Source organism: Leuresthes tenuis, unplaced genomic scaffold (assembly GCF_036924035.1).
Source record: "Leuresthes tenuis unplaced genomic scaffold, fLeuTen1.0.hap1 SCAF_8, whole genome shotgun sequence".
NCBI lineage: Eukaryota > Metazoa > Chordata > Actinopteri > Atheriniformes > Atherinopsidae > Leuresthes > Leuresthes tenuis.
Genome location: NW_027325362.1, coordinates 14208088 through 14232878, shown reverse-complemented (window position 1 = coordinate 14232878; position 24791 = coordinate 14208088). Strand labels below are relative to the sequence as shown.

At 41.3% G+C, this 24791-nt stretch overlaps 1 protein-coding gene across 2 annotated transcripts in view; it reads right to left on the bottom strand.

The window, feature by feature from the left end:
* Positions 1-10: 10 nt before the first annotated feature.
* lzts2a (leucine zipper, putative tumor suppressor 2a) overlaps positions 11-24791 on the bottom strand; it is a 45499-nt gene continuing 20718 nt past the window's right edge. Inside the window, exons 2-9 of one of the 2 annotated variants that reach the window (XM_072390951.1) lie at positions 24485-24599; positions 7750-8400; positions 4967-5623; positions 4717-4839; positions 4404-4550; positions 3565-4080; positions 3009-3113; positions 11-2894 (exon numbers count right to left, since the gene is read on the bottom strand). In XM_072390951.1, coding sequence (XP_072247052.1) covers positions 2712-2894; positions 3009-3113; positions 3565-4080; positions 4404-4550; positions 4717-4839; positions 4967-5623; positions 7750-8367 — 2349 coding nt within the window. In that variant the 5' untranslated portion in view covers positions 8368-8400; positions 24485-24599 and the 3' untranslated portion in view covers positions 11-2711. Of the gene's footprint in view, positions 2895-3008; positions 3114-3564; positions 4081-4403; positions 4551-4716; positions 4840-4966; positions 5624-7749; positions 8401-20051; positions 20410-24484; positions 24600-24791 lie in introns of those variants that run through there. The other variant, XM_072390950.1, reaches the window with a different exon arrangement.

Sequence of the window (24791 nt, the reverse complement as noted above, 5' to 3'; positions counted from 1 at the left end):
AAGAAACAATGACATCAGTCATTTTAAGGTGTGACGACTTGCTCTTTAATTAAAAACACAATCATTTGTACAAGAAATATACACAGAAAAATATACATGGACAGCTACATACTTTTTGAATGAATGAAAACACAAAGCAAGCAAACATACAAAAAAATGCTCACTAAAGGATGAACAAAGAAACAGAACGCCACAATGAAAAAAAAAGAAGAAAGAAACGTGTTACGTTGCTTTGGTCTAGTCACAGTGGCTACATTTGAAATAGATATTTTGACTAAATAAAAGACAATGTCACTTTTTATACTATTTAGTGTTTTACATATTTACATAGAAAAAACGCTTAACATTGAAAAGAACTGAGGAATGAGGGAGAGATGGAAACAGAACTTTTCAGCATGTGAGTCAGCTTGTTTAGCATCACCTGTGCTTGTTGTTAATGTGCATCTGTGGCGAGTAACAGTCTACGTCTGGTTACAGTGAATGTGGTTGGACGAACAAAACTCGGCCACTTCCCATGAATTTACCATGAGAAGTTGTACACAGTGCAGGCTTTTAATACTCAACGATGTGTCTTGAACCACTTGCGTGTGGTAATATCATGCAATCGTTGTCCTGATCAAACTTATCAACAAAATTTGCCTGATTTTTCCAAATACAGGAAATCAAACACTTTTTGGCTTGCTTTGGTCTAACTCCACTGAAACAAAAACATCTTTCCAAAAAATATAAATCACATGCATTTATAAATGAAGGATGTGACAAAACCCAACAATGAGGAGATGACTCGCTGTGATATTATGATATTGAATATCAAGTGAAAGATCAATCAAAATGGAGAGACAACAGACAACAGAAATGAGCCAAAAACCTAAAAGCTCCCTTTGCTTTTGTCGCCTGCTTTTCAGAAAGTTTGGTCGTTAGAATGTACTGTTTTCCACACAGACTATATAATGTAAACATTTACTTGTCATGCATTACAGTATTAGGTGCACGCTTTCTATGCTGATGCCTCCATTTGTAATTGATCCATCAACTGAAATATTGGTAGCCGATATACAATAACTCTCACTTACACCAGCACTACAACAAAATATCTTCAGGTGCGATATATATATATATATATTTATATATATATGTATATAGAAAAATATACAACATCTCCTCCATTATATAGATTTCCATGTAACTATTATTCCTCGATAAAGACTCTTTGCAAAATAAAAGTTCTCAGCAGCCCTCTAACACTGCTCAGTGTTGTACACAACCCTGCATTTACTGTAAGAAAAGAGAGCAGAGCAGCCCACGGCTTCAAATGTTTACTCGCCCCACAACCTGCCCTGAACACATTCCCTTCTGGAGCCTCTGCCTCTGCAGAATCTCACCTCACCTGAGCCAGCTTCTTCTTGAATCTCATACAACAAAGACATGCAGACATGCCACTCTCATTACCTGTATAGCAGTCAGTGAAGATTATTATGTAGTCTAGCAGGAACTAGGAAGACTTGAAGTGTCATTTGGCTTTGGGCTGCCAGTAGCTACATAAAGGGCACTAATGGGATTGACAGGGAACAAACAAAAACTCTAAACAAGCATGCCTTAAATCTCTGTGACATCCCAACCAGACTGTAGATGCTCTTTATTTTTAGTTTCCTTATACCCACTGTTGAGCAGTTGGGGGTGGGGGGACAGAAAGAAAAACAAACCAGGAGACGCTCTGCTTCCTAGAGCTAAGTAACAACTTGCTGCATTGTCAGAACAAGCTTACATTGATCAAGTGCCGTAGCAGGACTGTTGGTGGTCTAGAAAACATGAGCAGAGTTCAAACGAAGCATTTCCTTGGAAAGTTCCATATGTGTGTCCCCACGGTTTAGGAAATGACAGAGTAGGATTTCCACATAGAAACAAACCAAGAGCTGTAATATAAAATTCGGTTTCTTTCAGTTTGATGATTTGCTTCATGGGAAAACAGTCGCAGGAAAGTTGTGCAAAATAGTGCCATGTTTGTCATGGTAAGCTGATTATGTAATTGCCGTCTATAACTGTTTATACTGTATTTCTCTGAAGTGATGGACATTCCTTCTCAAACACACACTGCTGAGAAAATGCCTCCAAAACAACTAAATGAGCAGCTGATATTGTGAACTCCATAAGGTACAAAAAGCAAACATTAATGGTCATTTTTAGTTTAGAGTTAGAGGATGGATGCCAGTGAGCACAGTTTGGATGAGCCATCATTAACTGAATGGCTGTACTGATGCGTGATCACATGCATGCTGGTGGCCAGTGAAGCTTGTGATTGCTCGTTGACCAGATTGCGCTACATCTAGTGATTTTTCAATTTTTTTTATTACCCTGATTTGATAGTGGTGTGACAACGAAACATTTTTTTTTACTGCTTTTAGTTTCACAGACAAAAGGAGTCTTTGTGCTGGCTTTGTAGTGGTATAAAATGTAGTAAAAGTGTTGTAGGAGACACTTTATAAGGATTCACTGGAGTACATCTCTGTAAGCAGGAAGTTAAGAATGCACCTTTGTGAGAGATGTCCCTTTTGACAGTGACATACGGTGTGAGCTTCTTCCAGGTAACGCCACCTTGAAGACAGTGCAGTATTTGGCCTGGAGTTCAATGTTTGGTTTACATCTTCAGGGACTTTTGTGAGTTGTATTTCCAAGTTACTGTGCACATTTTTACTGTAAATGTGTGTGTGTGTTCAGATCTCGGTGGCAGTGATTTCCTCAAAGTGGATGTCGTTGCTGCCACTGCGGACCTCATAGTCTTCCATGTCCCTGTTCTCCAGCTCCAGACTCAGCTCCCTCATCACTCGCTCGAGGTCGCGGTTGCGACGGTACATCTGGATGTAGTTCTGCTGCAGCTGCTTTTGGTAGCGAATTACCTGGTTGGCAAGGAAAAATGCTATGTGAGTAAATACGTAGAATCAGAGTGGAATATATATCTCAACATCTGTGATACTGAATGAAATCGATGATAGAAAATGTGAAATTTTTACTTTTTCCTTTTCCTCGTGCCAAACCCTCCTTTCATCTTCAAATCGTGACAGCTGACCCTCACTTGTCCTCCTCTCATACATGAGCTCAGCTTTCAGTCTATCAACCTGAAATAAAGAGAAACTGTAATATCTCTGTGTTGAAGGGCATAATTTGTAAGCTTCTTAACTGTATATACTATATTTATATCTTTATTATTAAGTATCTACAACATCTCTACAAGAACATTTTCAAAGCGTTGGGATACCACTACTTTGTGAAAGACTGTGTGGACGAAAGAATTAGGGTATTTAATTGACTGTGGTACATCACACCATTTAAGAGAATGCAGGGAAAACTCTGAAAGAAATATGTCCTTATTGAGCTAGAGATAGAGATAGAGACCATCCAATTTGTTTACTTGTGGCAGGAGGCGAACTTTGAATGCCAGCATCTGGAATAGTATAGTGGCAAATTACTGCCCGTGACATGCTTTCGCAGTAACACATGCTGCCATCCGGATAGCATGTACTCCTATAATCAATTATGTCTGGAAAAGCTGCAGAAAAAAACATGTACCTGCTGTCTGAGTCCCAGCAGTGTTTCTGCATTCTGCCTCTGTGCCTTAGCTTCATCACTCTCTCCTCCCCACACCAGATGAGTGTCATCTCCATCACGGTACATTGCAGGACTGGGACCTCCCCTTCCAACTACACCTCTACCATGTTGGAGTGAGAAGCCCATGCAGTGCCCCTTCATGGTTACATTTCCAGGTAGAGAGGGTCCACTATGATTGGATAGAGTGTCACGGAGGTGAGCTGACTCCTCCTCCAATCGGCCCACTTTCTCCCGGAGCAGCTCGGCTTCACTCTTGCGCCTCTGGAGTTCATTCTCGCAGACTTCCAACTCCAGCGACCTCGTCCGGAGGGCAGTCTGGGCCTCCTGGGTTCGAGCCTGGCTCGCTTGCAGCTCAGACCGAGCTTCCCTCAGCTGGGCCTTCAAGACAACAATCTCCCCTGCTTTCTGGCTGAGCTCAGACTGGATCTCCTTCAGCTGCTGCTTTAGGAGGGAGATCTCTCCTGACTTCTGACACACCTGATGAACAGGAGGGAGAAAGAGCTAGAGTGAGCTAAAAACCCTGAAAAAACTCAATTATTACTCCTCGTGGCAGAATGGCTTTTTGGCTTTGTGTCACCCTAAAAGGGAAATATCAAATTAATTAATTTAAGCTACCAGGTGTCAGCTTCTCTTTTGGTGGCATTTCATTTCAACTACACAGCAGGGAGAATAAGACAAAATGACAGGGATATGCAACAAAGGTCACTTGATAAACTCAGGCATTGCTTTTAACATCTAGAACCTTTAATCGTTACACTGCTGCTGACCTGACTCTTCTCCTGTGTCTGACTTTAACCCACCTCCCACTTTGTCTCCTCCAGACGTGGGCCCAGCTGAGTCTGCTCCCTTTGGATGGTGGCACACCTCCTTTCCAGTGTTTCTCTGTCCTGCAGCAGAGACGAGAGGTCCTCCTGCAGCTTCTTCTTCTCTTGCTGTAGCTGGAACACCTGACAGCACATAGGAATGTATATTTTCAAACATACTAACACACGTAAAAAGATATGCCAATCATAATCGAGGCATTACAGATTAGATGAGTAAGGGGGAAAATAGTGGATGAATTGTGTTACTCAACAACATTTTATCTTCTTTTTCAGTACAAACTTGACCTACCTGTAACTGTAGCACCTGATGTGCTCTCTGGGCCTTCTGAGAGGCCTGCTTCATCTTCGCAGCACAGCTCTGTCTCAGCTCCTCCATCTCTCTTTCACAGCGACGCTGCTTCTCCTCATACACCTTGCACAGCAGAAGACAAAAGTGAGAGGTCAGACACTGGTCATTCGTCTGTAATGACATCATATTAAGATGTTTATTTGGCACTTGGAGGACAGTTTGTCTGTGCGTTGAGGCCATTGTGTCTCACCTGGCAGATAGCAGCTTCATTCTCATCCAGATTTTCCCGGAGCTGCTGCAGCTCCAGGTCCCGTTCCCTCAGCTTCTCCTCCAACTCCCTCACCACCACCTCATATCCCTCCACAGGTGGCGGTGAGTGGCCACAGGACCCGCTGTCTGACAGGGGCTGCCCGCGCCCACTTAACGACCCCGAGCCTGTGCTCTTGCTGGACGATGAACGCCCGCTGTCTGAGTTACTGTGACCATGGCTCCCACTCCCACCCGAAGTGGTGCGGCCCAGGCCTGACACAGGCTCCACTTGACCCCCAGAGCCAGACCCCGAGCTGGAGCCCTCACTGGGGGCCAAACTGTAACCTGTGCTGCTGTGAGTAGGGAGGCTGGAGAGGGAGTTCCTCCCTGAATCTGACATGGAGCAGGACTGGCTGCTGCGAGCATTGCGACTGTATGAGTTGCGCTTCCCCTCAGAGCTGGAGTTGCAGCTTCCACTGTTACCGTTTGTGCCGCTTGCACTGCCGGCTCCTCCGAGGGGCAGCAGGAGGTTGAGGCTGGCCTGGCTCTCGGATAGACTATTGCCTCCTGGCCTTGGCGACAGGTACTGCACAGAGTGACGGTTCTTGGGAACAACAGGTTTGAATGCTGTAGGACGGATTAACACTTTCTCCATGTTCTGAAAATACAACATTTTAAAAATGAATGTCAATGACTGAGACAAGCTCATTTGTACAAATAAGTAATGACTGAGTAAAACACATTAGAAAGGCATAACTGATATGTTTGAAGGTCACCTGACCAGCCTCTAAATTAGCTTTATTTGATTTTATTGATATTTTTGAGTTATCAAGTACATTTTTCAACGATACTTTGAAAAGTAAAAGAGAGTGGAGGAGATGCGACAAAGACTGTTCTGTAAGCATTTTGTTAATGATCTTCCTCAGGGTTCACTGAATACGCTATTGAATGTAAGTGAGCTCTGACACTGATCATGATGTGTCTGCAAGGTGAGTAACTGTCAAATGATCCATCTAAGCCTGTCAGGGTAGTGATTAAGCTCCCCTCTGGATCGACAGAAATTAAATAGTCAATTAGACAGCTGAGTTAATTTACTTTAAAATAAAAAGTCCACACAGGAAGCAGATGCCTATATATGCCCCGCAATTTTGAGTGCAGTATGGAATTTAGCCCTTTAATGTCTTTACTGGGAAGAAAAAGGAAAAAAAGCAAAGGAAAAATGTTTCTGTGCATTGTTTAGTTCCCTTGGGGCGATGACAATCAGAATCAATGATTTTCTCACAAATCCTTAGCTTATGCTGTGATAATTGAAAATTCAGAAAGTAATGTTATAACACATACTTTCTGACAGCATTATAAATTCAAACTGGTTTAAGTAGGTTATCTTTCACCAATTTTGATATAATACAGTATGACAATGAGTGTGAGAAAAGAAATTGCACTACTAAGTGGTAGAGTCGGACATTAAAAGCTTGGGAGGGCAGAGAAAAATCCTCACTATGATATTTAATGATCCACAGTGTAATCTTGAGCTGCACTCGAAGACGACATTGTCCTATAAATAGGACAAAGGTCATGGACACAAACTCATCTGTAGATAGAAAGCGTGTAGGGATTCAGTGTCATGCTGATCAATCACTTAGAGATGTCCAGTAAGGTATTGTTTCTGATTTCTGTCATCCAAATGCTTTAAATGCATGTTAAACAAACAAAATATTTTTACCAGGTAAAACATTCTTAGAACCTGTGAGGAGTTTTGTTGATGAGATTTAATAGATTACTTCTTTTTTTTGTTTGTTAATTCCTTTTATTACCTTTCTTTTAAAGCTTTTAACCACATATCATCACTTTATTAGTAAATAGAGCTTGCAAAGAAGACTGGACCCAGAAATAAGATGACGATGATGATGATGATGATGATGACAACAGTCTCAAAGGTTAAGAATTTTCAGACTTTGCCACTAACATGGTGCAGTTTGTAGCAAAGGTTTGGAAACCGGTTTTCTGTTACTCTGTATAAGAATGGCTCAAAACATCATCAGACCCCAAAACCTTTTATATTTACAGAAGTGTATAATGTCACAAGAAAAAGACATTTCGGAGTATCTCAGAAATTCACCGTCTAAGAGATTGTGTACAAATGGAGGAAATTAAAGACCTCCTTAGAATGAAAGATCCCTTTAAGAGGGAGTTGTGTAGTGATCTGTGAGGTCAAAATGGAATCCAGGGTAACTTTAAATCAACTAAAGACCTTTCTCACAATACGAGAACACTAAACAACGTTTTTCATCGCAGGGCTACAAGAAGAAATTTACCATAAAGAGCAGTGCTGCCCAACTGCAGTTTGCTAAAAGAAAAACACTACATAGTAGCATAAGAACCTTATTTCAATCATTTTAGATCATTTACCTGATCTGTTTAGCTGCAGTTAATGCTGGAATTGAGATTCACAACAGATCTTGAAAGGTAGATAAACACACTTTTGTCTCAAATATATTGATACTGGATAATTTACATTCAGAAATAAATGACATAAATAAATTGTTCTTTGGATCTTCTTTTAAGACGTACCGGAAAATCTGATTAAGTTTTACATCATATTTATGCAAAACTTTCAGAATATGTAACCAATTACACAATTGTTTTAGTCAAATACCGATAATAGATGTGAATGTATTGTACATCGTTGTTATTTCAGCTAACTTTTAGTACACACACAGACACAAACCTATAACACAAGTGTCACGCTAACTTATCATTCTAGAGCTAGATTCTTCTCCTTACCTTCTCTAGCTGTCCAGACACTGGGATGAGTTTGGGAGGAGGTCCACCAATATTGCCATTCAAAGCCCTGTTGTCCCTTTGGTCCTCTGAGTCACTGCAGGGGCTGGCAGCTGTGAGCACCAGGTTGTCGTTCCAGTCTCCAACCACCGCCTCATCACTCACAAATGCAAAGTTCCTATTAGTGCCACCACCTACTGCTCCAGCAACTGCTGCACCCCCACCCGCCCCAGCAGAGTTTCCAGGTCGTGGCTGCTTCTTGGTAGGCAGTGGTGGAGGAAGAACCTTGGCTTGAGGCTGTGTTTGGTTGCTGATAACCAGCAGTTGTTCAAGGGAGCTCCCACTGCGGAGGGTATTATCCTGGAGCCGGAAGCAACTGGTAGCCGGCGTGGAGCGCCGTGGCTTGGTGGAGAATTCGCTGGCAGCCCTGCAGTGCCTCTCCTGGTACGTCCGACCCGATATGAGACTGCTGACTGAACCCATGGCTGTCTCTGAACTGCAAGGCCCACAGGGGTCAGTGCAGACGCCTGAGGGGGAATGGGATGATAGCGGCCCACACTGCTGGACGTCGAGACCTGGATTGGGGTGGTCACTCACTGGTAGTGCCTGAACCAGAGCCATGGCAGCCTGACAGCGTCAGACGCACCACACACTCTGATAAGAGAGAAAACAGAAACAGTTTAAACTAACAATAGAGAATTTGGCCAATTTGTTTTGCTCTTTGGCTCCCCCTACAGTTGCGTGTTATTACACTACTTCTCATAAAAACAAATCACCATGTGAGCCATGCGCAGTTTCAGGCTCTGGATTGTGCATAACAAAAGTCAGTATACTGCAAAATGAGTCAGAAGCGCACTGAATTTGTATTCATACAAATATAAATATTCAAAATATTTACACAACTCCCAACAATATAATGGCTATTTAGACCAACGTTCCTCCTTATAAAATAACCTATTCCTCATTTTCTTGCAAAAAATTTGACATAAAATCATATCATGTATAAAAAATGTTGGCACTGTGACCAAGCAAAGACCACAGGGACACCAGAGAAACACACACATATATGTATATGTATATTTCCTTGACATGCAAACATATTACCCTTAAAAACAATCCTCTTTGCAACCATGACACCAAATTGTTTATGACAGCACTGCTACCTTCCAATGTCATTATTTGGAGCAGGAGAAGAAAAAAAATCTGGATTTGGGAAAAGCTCAGGGCAACGCAGGCAGAGGGACAGGAACGAGTCACAGTCATCACATCTGAAGCTGCTCTGTGATTTTCCTGAATGTCCTTATCTGAAACTGTGAGCTGTCATCTGTGTACTGCTTCTGAAGGTCTTTGAAATTCGTTGTTCAACCATAACAATACTCACACCTATCAAAACAGCTTTGAAGAAACGAACAGTAGCTTCACTTGGTTGCTGCACTATTTTTAGGAGGAGAAACATGAGCAGATATTATTAACACAATGAGTGGAAGCAGATTAACTCCTCCATTTGCAGATAGTTTTATCAGTCTTTGTTACCCAGGGGAACAGAGGGGGGACACATATCCTCAGCCTGCTGTGCCAAACTCAAGCCTGTCTGGCCAAGTGGAATAATCCTTTGGTGCCATGGCCACAGAGAGACTGCCAGGACTAACACAGTCATACACACTGATGCTCACAGACTTGCAGGGCTCCATTCACACAAAATGGATGCATCACAGTGTACATTTCTGTCTGATTTCAAATATGGCAACACATGGAAACACTTTCATTTTACAAACAAACAAAAATATTACAATGGGGAAAAAGCTGTCCCAGATTACACAAATGCTTTTGGATAACGTCTCCATTGAAGCTATTCACAGTGCTGAACTACAGAAAAAGTAACAGATGCAGTTGTCATTTCTTAAAATGGTCAGATATGTTAAGTTCAGTTTTATTTTATCTCTTATTTCATAGAAAACTGTTAAGCACATATGGAACTGTCAAATGGGAGGGGTCTGCTCAGGCTTTTGAAGCACACTCAAGCCGAGAGTCTGAAAATGTTTAGAAGCTTGTGAAATTTTCTCAAACAATCTGACAGATTCATAAAGAACATTCAGTTGTAAGAAGATGAATAAAGTATGCAAGCTTTAACCCAAGGCAATATCATTAAAGGCATTTTCATTTTTTTAAGAGGAGTTGTGTGAAGTAATTATTAGCAGTTAATTCATACTATCAGAGCACTCTCAGTTTGTAGAAACAGGGAAGCATTCAGGGAGCTAAAGAAGCTACCAAAACGACACCACAGAGGAGCAAATTGGTCTTGGTACACATCATTGCATGAAAGGTGGCTGGCCAATGTATCCTGAGCATAATTTTTGAGAACATTTGTTGGCAAGTGTGTAAGTGGTTTTGCTTTTGCAGGCTTTTCTCTCATCTATACTGTTTCATAGTTGATTTTTTAGGATTAGGATTAGTAATTGTGAGTCACAGCTGATCAGTGGCAGGAGACATCTGGCTGCATGCAATGATGCATAGCGTTCTTCGGTTGAGAAAAAAATTGAAATTTTTTTTAAAAAAAGGCATGGTGTAAAAGTCACTATATATAGCATTTATTCAAACCATTCCCACATCTTTTGAGGTTTGAGTTGTTTTAGATTGTTAAAATTCACTCTGGCCTCAGCTTTAAGTGGCTGTTAGTTTAGCTTTAGTTTAGTTTAGTCGGAATTTATCCTTGATTCTGCAAACTGAGAGTGCTCTGACTACAGTCTAGAGCAGGTGAAGAGGACTCAATACAATGCAACTTAGAAAATTAATTTAAAAAAAAGTATCTCTTTACTTCCAAACCATACAGTACCAAGTTACCATTTGAAGTTACTGGAAACCAGTAATTGTGAGCCTACACTTATGAAACAGAAACCACTTCGAATTAGAAGGATGGAGGGGTAGTGGAGTACAAAGTTGCAGGACCTTTGTCTTGAAGTTGTGTGACTTTTGTCCTGAGTTAAATTCCAGTGGACACCAGTGTTTTTCCACTAGTTCTCCCACAGAAACTGGACTTTAAATCCTGTATGAGATAATTGATTTTCCTAGTTTTGCTCTCGCAAAACTCGCACTCTTTTGCAAGGTTTAGACAACTTGTTTAGGTAGAAGAAAATATCTTGTTTAAAAAAACTTTCACAACTATGCATCCTCCTCAGAAAGCATCAGTACATGACGTGGAAGAGTGATATAGCACTTCATCTTGTTTCAACCATACTGAAACATGAAGTCATATGCACAGGAAGTAAAATGAAGGGATCAAAATTAACCTGAAGTCCAGAATTTTAAAGAGCTCATACTCTATTGATCTGTACTAATTTCAGGTTGGTCTCATTTTTTGTTAATAATCAGCCAGCCGGGTGATTCAATACCTGCCAGTTCACTCTTCTCTGACTAAACTCTGAAGTTATCTGCAAATACAGGGAGTGAGTGGGAGTTAGAGCGAGGAGACCGACTCCGTGAGTACATTTGAGTCAAGGAGAAAAAAATATGTGTGGTATGTGATTACTTCCCATGCCAAAATAGACAAGCCTCACAACCTCCCTTTACCTTTTATGCAGCCGTCTCCCCCTCCTCCTCCTCCTCCTCCTCTTCACTCCAGGCCCTGACAAGCACCTCTCAGGCATGGATAATAGAATTAACAACCCTCTGTGACCAGCAACCGTGACCCCCACCCCCCCTAAACCGTGACCTCCAGGGGTAGGGTTTTGTTCTGGCTACTCTGGCAACAAATCTCAAAGGCTAATTTCCCCCTCTTATGTTGCTCACTGGTTGTTCCTTAAAGTTATTGAAGCCCTCCTTTCGTTCTTGTAACATTCCTCTAAGAAAGTGAAAACACTTTAACTATCCTTCCATCTGCCCTCACCGCTTCCTCTTTCTTCCTCATTACCAGCATTTTCCTCGGCTGTCAGTATCACAACACAGGTAGTAAAAAAAACAGTCATCAATGCTAAATATAGAAGTCTCAAGTGCCTGCAATCATTCTGATAGTCTTTCATGAAGCATTTCTCTCAGGTATTTGATTCGGCATACAAAAATAACTCCAATAATATTGCAAGCAGGTTGTGTGTGGGTCAACTCAGGGGCACTGTATCCTGACTCTCTAAGGCTATTAAATGATGCTGAAGAGCTTAAAGGTATCCTCACTTGTTCTGACAGGGACCGCAAAGACACCAAGAGCTTGTGGGAGTTAACCCTCCACAAGGCAGCAACTGGCCCAAGATGAGTTAGAGCAGGACTGACAAAAGAAAGAAGTTCCCAGGTAGCTGTCTAACAAGATCCAGAAGTGGGTTCTGTGACCGGGAAATAATCCTGTTATGATAAGTCTGTTAACAGTGCAAAAGAGGAAGCCCATTATTCTACAGCAGAAGATCGCCTCTTAAGATGACACACATCCTCCAAGCTGTTTCATAGACTCTGCTGGGCTAAGGACTGAGATAGAAAAGTGAGAAAAGGCTGGGGGGGTGATGGGGTTTAGATGAGAGGACACAAAGGCAGACTGTGGGTGGGGGTAATGGATGGGGTCTTAGGGGATTTTCCAATAACAGGTAGTCCACATAGAGGCTCCAAGGATGCATGAGTGCTTGGGAAAACCAAGTCTCTATAATCCAGTTTGATTATTATTTGGCAAGCACAGAGGTCAGAGCCCCTTAAGATCTCAAACAAAATTAAATGTGCTGAGAAAAACTGTGTCCTATTTCAAACATCTCCTCCGCTGCTGAACAAATTAAACCAGATCAAGGCACTCTTTGACCTTCTCTTTCAATATCTGTACCTTTTCTTAGATATAATGATTTTAAAAAGTAGCACAGAATTACAATCTCTCCACGGTTGCCCGTCATCCTGTACATGCACAAGACAGAGTTAGTTTGTTTAACAAGGCTACTTTTCTTGAGTTGTCATTATAGGAATACAATTATCACGAATTGGACTAAATTGGATTATTAAATTATAATCCAATTGGACTTGTATTGAACTTTTTTTTTGCATCCTGTAAAGTGCCCTGAGATGACTTTTAAAAACTGCACGCTTTTGTTGAATCAAGAGAGTTGTGAGTGCATGTTGCCTCCGCTTACAGCAGCAAGAACTCTATAGCAAAGACAATGCAGCCAATTTTGTTGTGGGTATTTATGAAATGAAGAAACTACAGAAAATGCACTGTAAAATAACAGTGAAAAGCTCCAGTATTCTGTTACTTTACAGAGAAAGTCTTTATAATTTAACAGTAATGAGATTGGAACAAGAACATTTTAGCTAACTTTAAATTACTGATCAGGTAAAATTGCAGGGTCTTTCCTGTTTATCTGAACCTGCCTTAAGCAGATGTATTTGACCTAATTAATTAAAGTCCAGTTTAAGCTCCCTGTTGCTAACTGTGCTTGCTTCACATCTAAGAATGAGAAAACACTGACCAATGGACTTTTTCTACTGAAAACAGCTGCCTAAAGGTGGTGAGACTATTGAAACAAATTAAACAATGTATAGATTCTTCAGAGGAGTTTTAATGTTGAGCAAAGGTGACATCTTCCTGGCATACTTCCATGTTTTAAGAGTCTTTCACCTCTTTCCTCCACTTTCATCCTCTTTCCTGTTCCTGCTTATTTTTACCCACACACCCCCACTTCCCCATTTCTTGCACTGGATTAATGCCCCACTCCACATTTTTTTTCTTTTCCACCCCCCTCTTTCATACAACTCCCAGCTCACATGGCCCATGCAGCCAGATTTCATCTGCCTGCTCTTCAACTGCAACACCAAAGCGTGACAAACCAAAGGCAAAGCAAGTGTGAAGATGAGAGCAACAGGTGGAAAAAATAAAAAATCCCAGATCAGAGAAAATGTGGGCAAGAGTATCAGTGTGCAATTGGCAGTAAGAAGCACTCACAAAAAAATGCATCTGTGTAACTTTTCTACCGCTTCAATGGGTTTCACAGTAATCAAGCAGTACCTCCCAAAAAAGGCAAGATCCTGAAAGTGTGTGATGTGCAGTTGAGAGCTTGTTCAAACCAACAGAATCCCAGCTCTTACACGGCACACAGAGGCTGGGTGGCCTTGATTAATATGGGGCCAGTGATCCCACTGAATGGAGGTGAAGAGAAAATCAAACAGCAACATGAGTCATATAATCCTATATTTGACTGCTAACGAAAAAGTATCCACAAGTACAGACAAGACAGCAACACACATTACCTCAGGAAGGCATTCAGTACACACCTTATGTACTCCCTCAATAATTTGTCATGCATCTACTGACTGAAACTCCGCAATAAAACTTCAAACGAGCAAGAGAATGGTATTGTAATGAGGTCAGCCAACTCCACTATAGAAGGAGAGAAGCCTTTTAATGTTTTGCCAAAGGACCTGAGGTTATATTATGCCTCCATTCCAACACAATGACTGTCTGTCTGAGTGGTTGCTCATTGTCACCTACCCCCACATGGCTTGGCTTTAAGGTCTAGTGTGTGTGCGAGTGTGTATTGTTAACCTATTGTGTCAGTGCCAAAGCTCTTTTCACTCAGACCAGAGAGATGCAGAGCTCTTTGGCAATGTAACAAGGTTGACACTGTAACTTTAAACCAAAAAGTTTCTGCGCCCAAGCTGCTGCAGCGCTCTGACTTCATTAAAGCAGTTTTTCTGCGGTGAAACAAATGAGCTTTCTAAAACACGTGAGTCTGCACAGGGCTAATTGGCAACAGGTCCTCCCTCTGTCCGTTTATTTTTTTTCTTCCTTCTTTTATAACCAGCTTTTTGCTGTCGCAGACTTTAGCCTGTCCCTCTGTTTGTAACTGTTGCCGTGGCTACAGAGGCCCACATTTTTCATGCAAAGGGCGAAATGAGATGGCAAGACAGGAAGAGTGGAAAATGGAAGGAAGGAAAAGAGTGAGTGAATAGGTGAATGAGGGAGTGTGCTTTGTGTGCGTCCACAGTCTGACAGCAGGCAGGTTGGCTCGTTGACATCTCCAAGCATCTGGCCTCAATTCGGACGTGAGAGTAGACTGATCGAAGACCAGAGTCTGTCGCTCTCTTTCCATCACACATACACTCATATATAACTGCAGAGATACACAAACTACTGTAAAAATGAAGAAAAAAGTGAACAAACAAAAAGAAAAAAAACGACACAACAATCACAAACATCATAACTTCAGTAAATCATTTCCTGCACACATGTACCTGAATGTTGTTGTTATTCCGGTGGGATGTGTGAAAATGTTTAAACCAGAGGTGTAAAGATGAACTAATATGAATCAGGGCTCAAAGTTATTATCTAAGATGTAATTATATCGGTACGTGGACTCCTGGCTGAAATAGAAAAGTGCTATAAACTAGTTGATGCTCACATTCGACCATTAAAATCCAGTTGGGTCAGGTTTTGCTGCAGGTTCTACAAAGTCTCAAAGTGAGCTTTCCTCTTCCACAAAAAGAGAGAAAATGGTGTATGTGGGTCAGAAGGAGTGGGTCCACACTGTTACTGAACCAACATTGTGCATATTGGACAGTTTGCACACCATTTAAAGAGTGAATCTTTCCATCTGATCGCCCTATCAGGGAGGTGAAAGCAGCGTATACACCCAGCATCGCCGCTTTTTAAGGTAATCAAATTTAAAACACGTCCAATGACCAATGCTGACTCTGTTTACAAAATACTAGCAAATCAAGCATCTGGAAATGATTTAGATTTTATAAAAGGAAGGAATATTGGAAATAAAGTCTGTAGAGCACTCAGTAAAGCAGCATCATAACAGGCCTGAGCGCTGGTTTGGCGTCATGGTAAAATAAGGATACTGGAGGGTTTCCAACAACAACTTGGCCAAATGTCAGTGGGGTCAAATGTCACCATTGCCTGATTCGTTGCTGATGTACAGCTTTACAGTTGGGCTTGGGGTGACTGCTTTATTGACACGATACATACATTAGAGTCATGCTAAAAGATACCAGTGTATTCACCAACAATTGTATGCAAGACCTCTGTATGACAGTAAATACTCTCTTGTGGAGAGACTATACTCCAATGGCTTAAGGAGTCACCAGTTTTGACTGCAATGGTACATAAATACAGATCGTAGCTCCCATAAGACCAAAAACCATCCTTGACAGAGCTCACATGCTGGCAAAGATAACACAGACTCTTCTGATGTATTTACAAAAAAGCAAAGAGGAGTTATAAACAATGGCAATGTCTTTTTTGTTTAATAAGTTAATATCTGCAAATGAGTAGGGTAACCAAGCATAAAGACTTAAAAAGAGGGGAATGTAGTCTGTGTGAGTCTAATCAGTTTACCAGAATCTCTAAAGTTCACATCTTAGCACGTTAGTCTTGTTAGTATTACAAATCAAGGCCGCCTTTTTACCAGTAACAGTGATTTCCTGCAGTCCTCTTCTTGCTACTAACTTCAGTGATGACAACATTTCACATGCTGTCTCAACACAAGCACCTGTACACAACCTTTTTCTGATTCCAAAATCCAACAAAAATAGTAAAATCTTCAATAGTCATGATTCTGTTCATTTTCATGCTGATTGACACATGGCTGCATTTCAGATGGCATTGGAATCTGCACGAGAAGTTAATGCAGCCTTTAACAGCACTACAGTTAGCTGGTACCAGAGGAAATTGAGGTTACAGTTATGTAAAAAGTGGAAATAGGCTGACATTCCTGTTTCGCTCCGAATGTTGGATTTTCCAGGAGGTTTTCCAGCCACTGAAAGTTATCCAGCAGTGGTCAGTGGTCAAACCCACAGACACTGGAAATACCAAGAATGCTGGTCGGACGGGCAGATTAATTTGGCCAGTGGACTACTGTTTGTCAGGATCACTTGGATTTAATACATTTAGATTTCATATCAGTGCAGGAGCGTGTCGTTTTGTCTTTAACATGGAATTTGCTGTTGTAAATCCAAATAGCAAGGCAGTTCTGACCTCACATTGTCCCAACAGAGGAGAGAAGAGAAAAGTTTTCCCTCCTAAACTTTCCTTCCTCCTCTCTTCCCCTGCTGCTTTGGCTGTATGAATGGTGGAGGGGCTATTGTTTCATTTTAACAGAGGCCAGAGAGCAGAGAGAAAGGGCCTGTTATCTTACACTGAAAGCAACAACACTTTGACCTATAATGTGAGGCAGCGACTTTTTATGGCAGAAGAACTATTTACTTTCTCACATCCTTCAGTGAGGAAAAGTAGGCCACAACATCTGCAATAGCTAAGCTTAGCTAAGAATAAATATTTCACAGAAGTTGTTACAGGTTTAATGGGATTTTGATCAGAGCTGAAGCAGAACACAGCAGAGACAATACCACCCACAGAAACATAAACTCGCACACCTCATGCTACTAACTACAGCTGTGCAAATGAGTTTCACAGCAGCTATTACATAAGCAGCAACGCCTCAGTGTAACTGTGCCAGCTTCAATGTATAATTCACACGGACTCTTCTGAGAAAATATCTGACATGGCAAAGTGGCACATGTGCAGATGTATTCAGACACGGTGTCCGTGCTTCTGTAAGCTTGTGAGAGATGGAGGGGAGACAGACTGGCATGGAAAATACCCATTCAGCAAACTGAGCAGAGGCCAGGCCAACTTCTAATCTCTTGCTGTCTCTCTATCCTCCTGTGTTTCTGTCTAAGCCTCCCTCCGTCAGTGCTCCACAATGCTTCTCGACAAAAGCTTTGCATAAACACCGTGTATGAGACTTAGCTCAGTGGGATTGCTGGAAAATAATGGATGAGTTTGATTGCATTTTCTGCATCCTTTAGAATCCATTTCTCACATTTTTTAGGTGACACATTGTTTCTCTGTCACCCTGAATCAAACCTACGCCATAGGGAACCTATGCCTCTACTCTACTTTTGTCGCGTATCAGTGAGCAAAAACAGCATTCACTCCCTAGTGGGAGCTCTGCAGAAGCAGGACTAAAAGCAGCACATTGGAATTAACATGAATTCTACTGTCAATGGTTGATTTTTCTCCATGTTCGATGCATTTACAGTTACCTACACAGTTGTGTTTAATGTCACGATGCTTTGTTGTACCTTCAAACAAAGGCTGCATTTTGCAATTAATCTTTTTACTTGGAATAGCTACATTAAGACAGTTTGCCCTATTCTGTCAGTCTAGTTAATCAGCTGTGTTTGGTTTTCTGCAAATGTGCTGCTGTGCATTATGACCAAAAACACCTCTACTTTGGTCTTGTCTGTCCAAAGGTCACTGGTCTAGAAGTCTTGTGGTTTGTTCAGATGCAACCTAAGCTGTGCTGCCAAGTTCTTTTTAATGAAAAGAGGCTTTCTCCAATAAACCTTCCAAACAAACCATACTTTTTCATTTTTTTTCCTGAATTGTCCTGTCATGAACTTTAACTGTGACCTGTAGAGTCTGAGATGTAGCTCTCTGGCTTTCTGTAATTTCCCTGAACATTACACAGTCTGGCCTTGGGGTTATCTTGCTGGAAGGTTCACTCTTTGGAAGATTGACAACTATATTGAATGTTTTCCACTTATAATTAATCTTTCTCACTATATAATTCTTAGAGTTGTCAGATTGATGGGCAGCAACACTTGATTTTCTAAGATCATTGCTGATGTCTTTCCTATTTGACATTGTGTAAACACTCACCTGAATGCTCCAGAGCAACAAATTGTGCTAACTATTTCTGATGATCAATCAATCAAGTGCATTCAATGAGCAGAATTGTCTTTTTATACACTGATTCTGCGTTTTGGTTCTATTTATCTATTTTAAGACCTGATGAGTACTAGATGTTTTTCATTAAAATTCTGACATGTAAAACTGAACTGAAAGAAGGTGTGATTTGTTTTTCGCATGACTGTAATTGTTGGCTTTGGACTCCCACAAACTTAATGGAAATGTAACCAAACTGGGAACAGATCCAAAATGGAACCGTCTAACTAAACCTCGTCCAAAATGTAAGAGGTCACAAGGGAGGAAAAACTAAAGGTAGCAAAAAAAGTTTTTCATTTGTAGGTACTTTGCCATCTTAAAATACACACACAATACACACACATACACAGGAAGCATGAGTCAACATGTCTGGAACAGGTTGAAACCTGCAACACGTGACACACATTTACCTCATTTATTTTGTTCAGAACAGATGAGGTAACCCATCTTCTACTTCCCCGCTCTCACTCCCCTTCAACTCATTGCCTCAAGTTTAATCTTCACGTCAACATTTAAGTATTTATAGAGTAAAACGTCACTCGTGCGAACTGATCCAAAATCCAGTCTGCGTAATTATAGTCTTCTCTCATTGTGCTCTTGAATAAAACCATAACATGAAAGCGTCTCTCTAAAGATGGATGCTGTAAAGAGTTTAGTGTATGGACAGCCCTCTAAGAGTTGTCTATGAACATATCTGCTGACACATCACTCTCAGGCCAAAACAAACCTGATGAGAAAGTACAATATGTGGCCTCAAGCACACAGGGAGTCTCGCAGTTACACGCACAGGGAAAACATACAAGACACAGAAGCAGCCTCTGTCTTCAAAAGTGCTTTGTCATCAAAAGAAACACAAAGATTCCCATTGAGTCTACTGGATAAAAAAAAACAAACAAACATGATTTGTGTCACACTTCTGAGATGCACCCTAGATATGTGCTTTAGTGGATCTGTGCATGCTGCCTCATGCTCTTTCTTATCTCTAGTACGAGTACATGCTCAGAGAGAATGAATAACACCCTCCTCTTCCTTTCCCCTCCTCCTTCAGGCCAACTGTCCAGAGGGTGGAACAGTTTTTCTCAAGGCTGAAATTTCAAATCAATACCCCAACAGTCTGTAAAGAGCAAATTACACAGGGTCAGACAACACTCAATGAGTCTAAACTCATTCAGTTTCCTGCACCAAACTCTTCAGGGTCAGTCAGAGCAAATAACACTAACTTTAAGCTAGGGCCAGTCAGCTGACTCTGAAACAAGAAGCTCCCTTAAAACTACAAGGAACTGTTTTTAATTTCATGACCATTCTGATCTCATATTTTAGGAGTCACTACCAACTCCTTAGTTAACTAGTTTCCCGTCTGTGTGACAGAGTGTGCCAAGCAACTTTTGTTTTTTTCCGTTACTCCTTCCATTAATGTAATTTCCACAATTGACACCCTCGTAAATGGCTTCCCATTGATTCAAGGTGCTCATGAATACAAAGTTTTTCTCCAAGCAAACGTTCCAAACTGCTTAAGAACACAGTGCCAGAAGAGCCTGAGTTTGGAGAATTTAAGATAGACATGCACTTATGATTCACACACACTTATGTAGACACATCCAACAATACACACCCCAAAGAGAGCCCTGCATTGCTGCTTTCGCTTGTCTTCGTATCTCTTGGAAAAAAGAAAACTGAAAATATCAGTCTGGTTTCTGTCAGCTGGGAATCTTCTCCTCTAGGTCGTCTCCTCCTCTTTGTCCCGTCGTCTACTTCTCCACTACAACATTCCAGCTTCCTGACGTTGCCTCTGCACCGCTCCAGGGCTTCATATCCTGACACGAGGACTTTCAAATGGAAGCCCCCTTATTCTGCTTCCCTGTCCTCTCCTCCTCCCCTGTCTTCTCACTTCACTTCTCTGTTCCTCCTCTCAGCTTTCCTTCCCTGCTGTCTGCCTTAGCACCGCCTCCCCTGTCCTCCTCCTCAGTCCTCCCTCCCCTCTACCACTTTTGTCTGCCAGCCCCTCTGCCTCTAGTTTGCCTCTTTTAACACACAAGCACACACACACTGTTCTCCTCCCCCTTTTTTCTTTTTAGCCTAAGATTTAACCAACCCTTCTCTTTCACAGAGATTTTCTGCATCAACTCAATCTTGCGTCAGATTTAAAATTTGGGGGAAATATTATTCACTGTTTCCGGCCCCTGGGCATCAGGGGAACACTGCAATCCCCCAACAGTTTTCAGTTTTTACACTCTGGATAAAAAGCACTGCAGTAACCCCCAGCAGAGTAATAACCAAACAACATCGACTACATCAAGAGCTGCAGCCGCTTCATATGGAGCATGGGGGGGCGGGTCGATAAACTCAGATGGGGTAAATTACATAACATGTTTCTGCACATTTTGGTAGTTGCCCATTCGTCGCGCTCTCCTATGCACATGAAGGTGAGTGTGGGTATTATTATTCATTAGAGCTATTATATAAGTCAGTAGAATGGGAAATCACAACACTGAAACTTGTATCTTTGGACTGATGATAGTGAAGAGTAAGGCAAGACAGACATATCTGAAGAACAGATTATTTCCTTTTGTGAAATCTGAACTGGAACTGCCCACTCGGGCCACATTTTGCAAATCAGAAAGTCAGACGAATCTGTCCAACCTCAATCTCACCATTTGATATGGTTGCCTCGTGTAAAGTGTTGAAGCAGTGGTAATTTAGAGTTTATGTAAAACCTCATAAAATCAGTTTTCACCACCAGGAAAAAAAAAAAACTTGTCAACTGGTACTGCAGAGAGTAGCTAAACCTGTTCAGTGAGTAAAACAAACTAATTATTCAATTTATTAATAAGGTCATTGTCAGCTGGAGTCTGACTTAATTCTCAACTTTCAAGTTAATTAGAAAGCCCCAACTGATCTGTTGACTGTTACAACAAATGATCGTTTAATCTGCCTGAGCATTTTACAAAGCTTTCCAAAGCTGTCCCCCGACAGATAAAGCCACTTGTGATCCCTCAATAAAGTGTGGACATGCGTTTTAGGCTTGGCTAAAAGTTTCATACTGAGATGTCTAAACAACCAGATTCTATTAAACCTTGTAGACTTAAGCATAACGCAGCTGAACTGGTTGTGCAGAGACTGAAAGTTCTTGTAGAAGGAGGCTCAGGTTTGTGTCTAGATCTTTGGCCTCATAATGCACGTCATCTCCCTTTCTTTATCAGCAGCAAGATTACAGACCACTGGATCGAATTTCAAGGAACGGGTTAGAGGTGGAGCAGGGGCAAAGGAAGAACTCTTTCATTTTTGGTCAACATCAGCATCACTGTTTTAAGTGGGAATAAAACATTTATTGAAGACACTGACAAAAATAAAATGGCTGACAACAGCATACCTTCTATTGTCATCCCTACTGGTGTGCATAAGTGGTGCATAAGGATAAATAGTATAAAGACATCATAAAGTGCCATGTAGAACCTTGTTAGGGTAAAAGTACTTTTATACAACAAGTGCGGACCACTGACATCCAGTTCCTTTATTTATTTTTTTCGCACAACACTGACCAGTCTTGGTGTATTGTTGTGTGCTGCCATGGAAAAACCAGTAGGTGGAGGGAATAATGCTGTGTGTGTACTTGTGTGTGTATGTGTCCTTTGATTCTCTTTACTGGAACTTCTCTGTAGTGGTACAACAAGAGAAAAGAGCCCACTTGTGGACTCTGACTTGGCACTTTACTGCCATTTACACAGCCCACACCAGAAAGCTTTAAATGTGTCTTACACTGAGTGTGTGTGGTTGTGTGTGTGTGTGAGAGAGAGAGAGTCAGCAAGAGCTTCGATTTCAGCCTCTGAACAGGTAATAATAACCTAAAAATTGAGTGCATCAGCTCAGAATAACAGGAGTCAGCACAGAACAGGACCCTGGATGTATCAAAGAATGATAAGAAAAGCTGAAACTACAAATCATGTAATAAGTTATGCACATTTATCTTTTTCAGAGAAAAGACATTTGTGCCTTTGCATTTTTTGCAGTCAGAAGTTCGTACTTGCTGTAAATGCTTTGTTTCAACATACATGTATGCATGTATGAGAATCAGTTGGAAGTCCATTCATATCTATGCACATCCCCATAATTCCCAGTTAAACTTTGTCTCCCTGTTTTTCTCCTTTAGAATTTGCCTCTAGTACGTTAACTTCAACTTTTGAGAGATCACAACGTGTGTCAGAGGGTAAAATAAGTAGGCATTAGACAAACAAACCACTACTAGCTTCTAATGTACAGCCAAACAGATCACTACGTTATGAGCATATTAACGTGAAAACTCGACAGTCATATTTAGCCACAATTTGTTTTGAATGTATGGAGTGCATTCATATATCTTTTAACAACATCTCTCACCAAAATTTCAACTAGGCACAAAACCTCTTTCAACATACCTTTCCCCTTATTAGGTAACAATAAAATAACCTGTCTGAATACATGTGTAAATGAATGGCAGGAAAAACTATTGCTGAAGTGTCTCTGTTATTTTGACCAAAGCATGTCACAGACCATTCATTAAGACCTTAGGAAATTGTGTCAACTTCTGGAAAAACTAAAAATATGTATCCTTTAAAAGATGGAAGCGTTTGTTCTTTTCCAGGGTTTTTAATGAATTTTACTGTTAGGCTTTTGGGATTAGACTGATGGAACTGTGAGTCATAGCTATTCAGTGGAGGGATACGCTGGACAGTCATTGTGACAAATAGCAACAAGGATGTTCTTTGGTTAAGTTAATAGTGGCAAAACAAACCATTTTTGTCTGATGCAAAAGTGACATGGTGTAAAATCCCCTTTATGTATTGTTCTCTTGATCCACTGTAAACATTTTGAGTTTTGAGTTGTTCTAGAAGGAGAAAACTGGCTGGCCTCCTTGTGAGCAGCTGTTAGCTTAGGTTCCCTGTCACAATTCCTCCTTGATTCTCCAAACTGAGAGTGATCTGAGTTACGTCTACAGCAGGTTAGGCACTGACTGCTCATGAATACTTCACAGTACTAAAAGAAAAAATCCAAAAGCATCTGAGGCCATGTCTGTGACAACTCACAACAAGTGTCCTGTCTCTCGCATTACATCTTTACACATTTTTTAATCTTTAGCTTATAACTGTTTATGTATCAACCAAAAATGAAGCACTGACACAAAGTCTGTGTGTTTTGAAAGGGACCCTTAAACACAGATGGTGAGAAATGCAGCAGGACAGATAATGAATGAAACGGACAGCTGGAGTGGAAGACGGACTGAGCGTAGCAAAGACAGAGGATCGGTAATGGATATGGTGGAAATGAGAGAGGAAGACAGCTGCTGCTGCTGTGTTGACCACACATTATTATCACCCCACATATTTTACAAACACCGCCCTTTACTGTGAGGCCTTGAGCTGATAGACACGATAAGAAGTTCATGTCAGAGCACCGTGTTGTTTGATTGTTCTTGGCCAGAAAACAACTCAAAAACAGTGTTGCATACGGACATAACTGATTCTGTGTTGCATTGTTCACAAAAAGGTGCAGTTTACAGAAAACTGCGTTAGCACTGTGAGAACATTTGATTTGTCGCAGAAGCAAAGATACAAACACATCTTTATTCTTTATTGCTTTATGTGAGGCACCTGGCAGCCGTATGGAGCAAAATGGGCTCTGGTAGAAATTTCTGACCCCTTGACCCCTCATCTCCTCTTTTACACCCCCCCACCACCATCGTGTCACACATGGCAACTGCTATTCCAAACTTAATCCCTAACTAGACTCTTCAAAGAGGACAAGACCCTTATTTCCATAAATGTGTGATCAGGTCAGCATGTCACTCTAAAGTTAGCCTTTACCATATCAGTCTATTGATCAGTGTCCTCGACTCCCAAAAAGAAAGGAGGGAAAGAGAACCAAACCAAAAGGGGAGGGTGAGAAAGGGAGAAGAAACAAGAGCGGTAGGAGGAGTGGGGGATGCTTGAGTCAGCAAACATTGAAGGTCATCGTTATCAGAGAAGGGCTTTGTCTGCAGAAGAGTTTTATTTCTTTTGTGTGGTTCTTTACCTCAGCGTGTCACCCAGCGTACTCCTCCTGGAGGTCTGGGAGAGACAGTGGAACGACCGGGAGTTCTCATCCCAGGAACTCACTTCTCTCTGGGCCTCTCCCCTTACACTTTGGCCTGAGGAAAAACAGCATTGCAGTATGTTAAAATGTTGCTTTCAGCAGTTCATGTAACATCAGTTGAGAGTTTTTATCTAGTTTTGCGAGTTGCAATGATCGATGGAAAATAAAACCGTTCATGCTTGAAATCGGCGAAATAAGCAGTGAGGGAATCTGTCCGTGTAGACCACAAATCAAAAGAAAAAGCGAT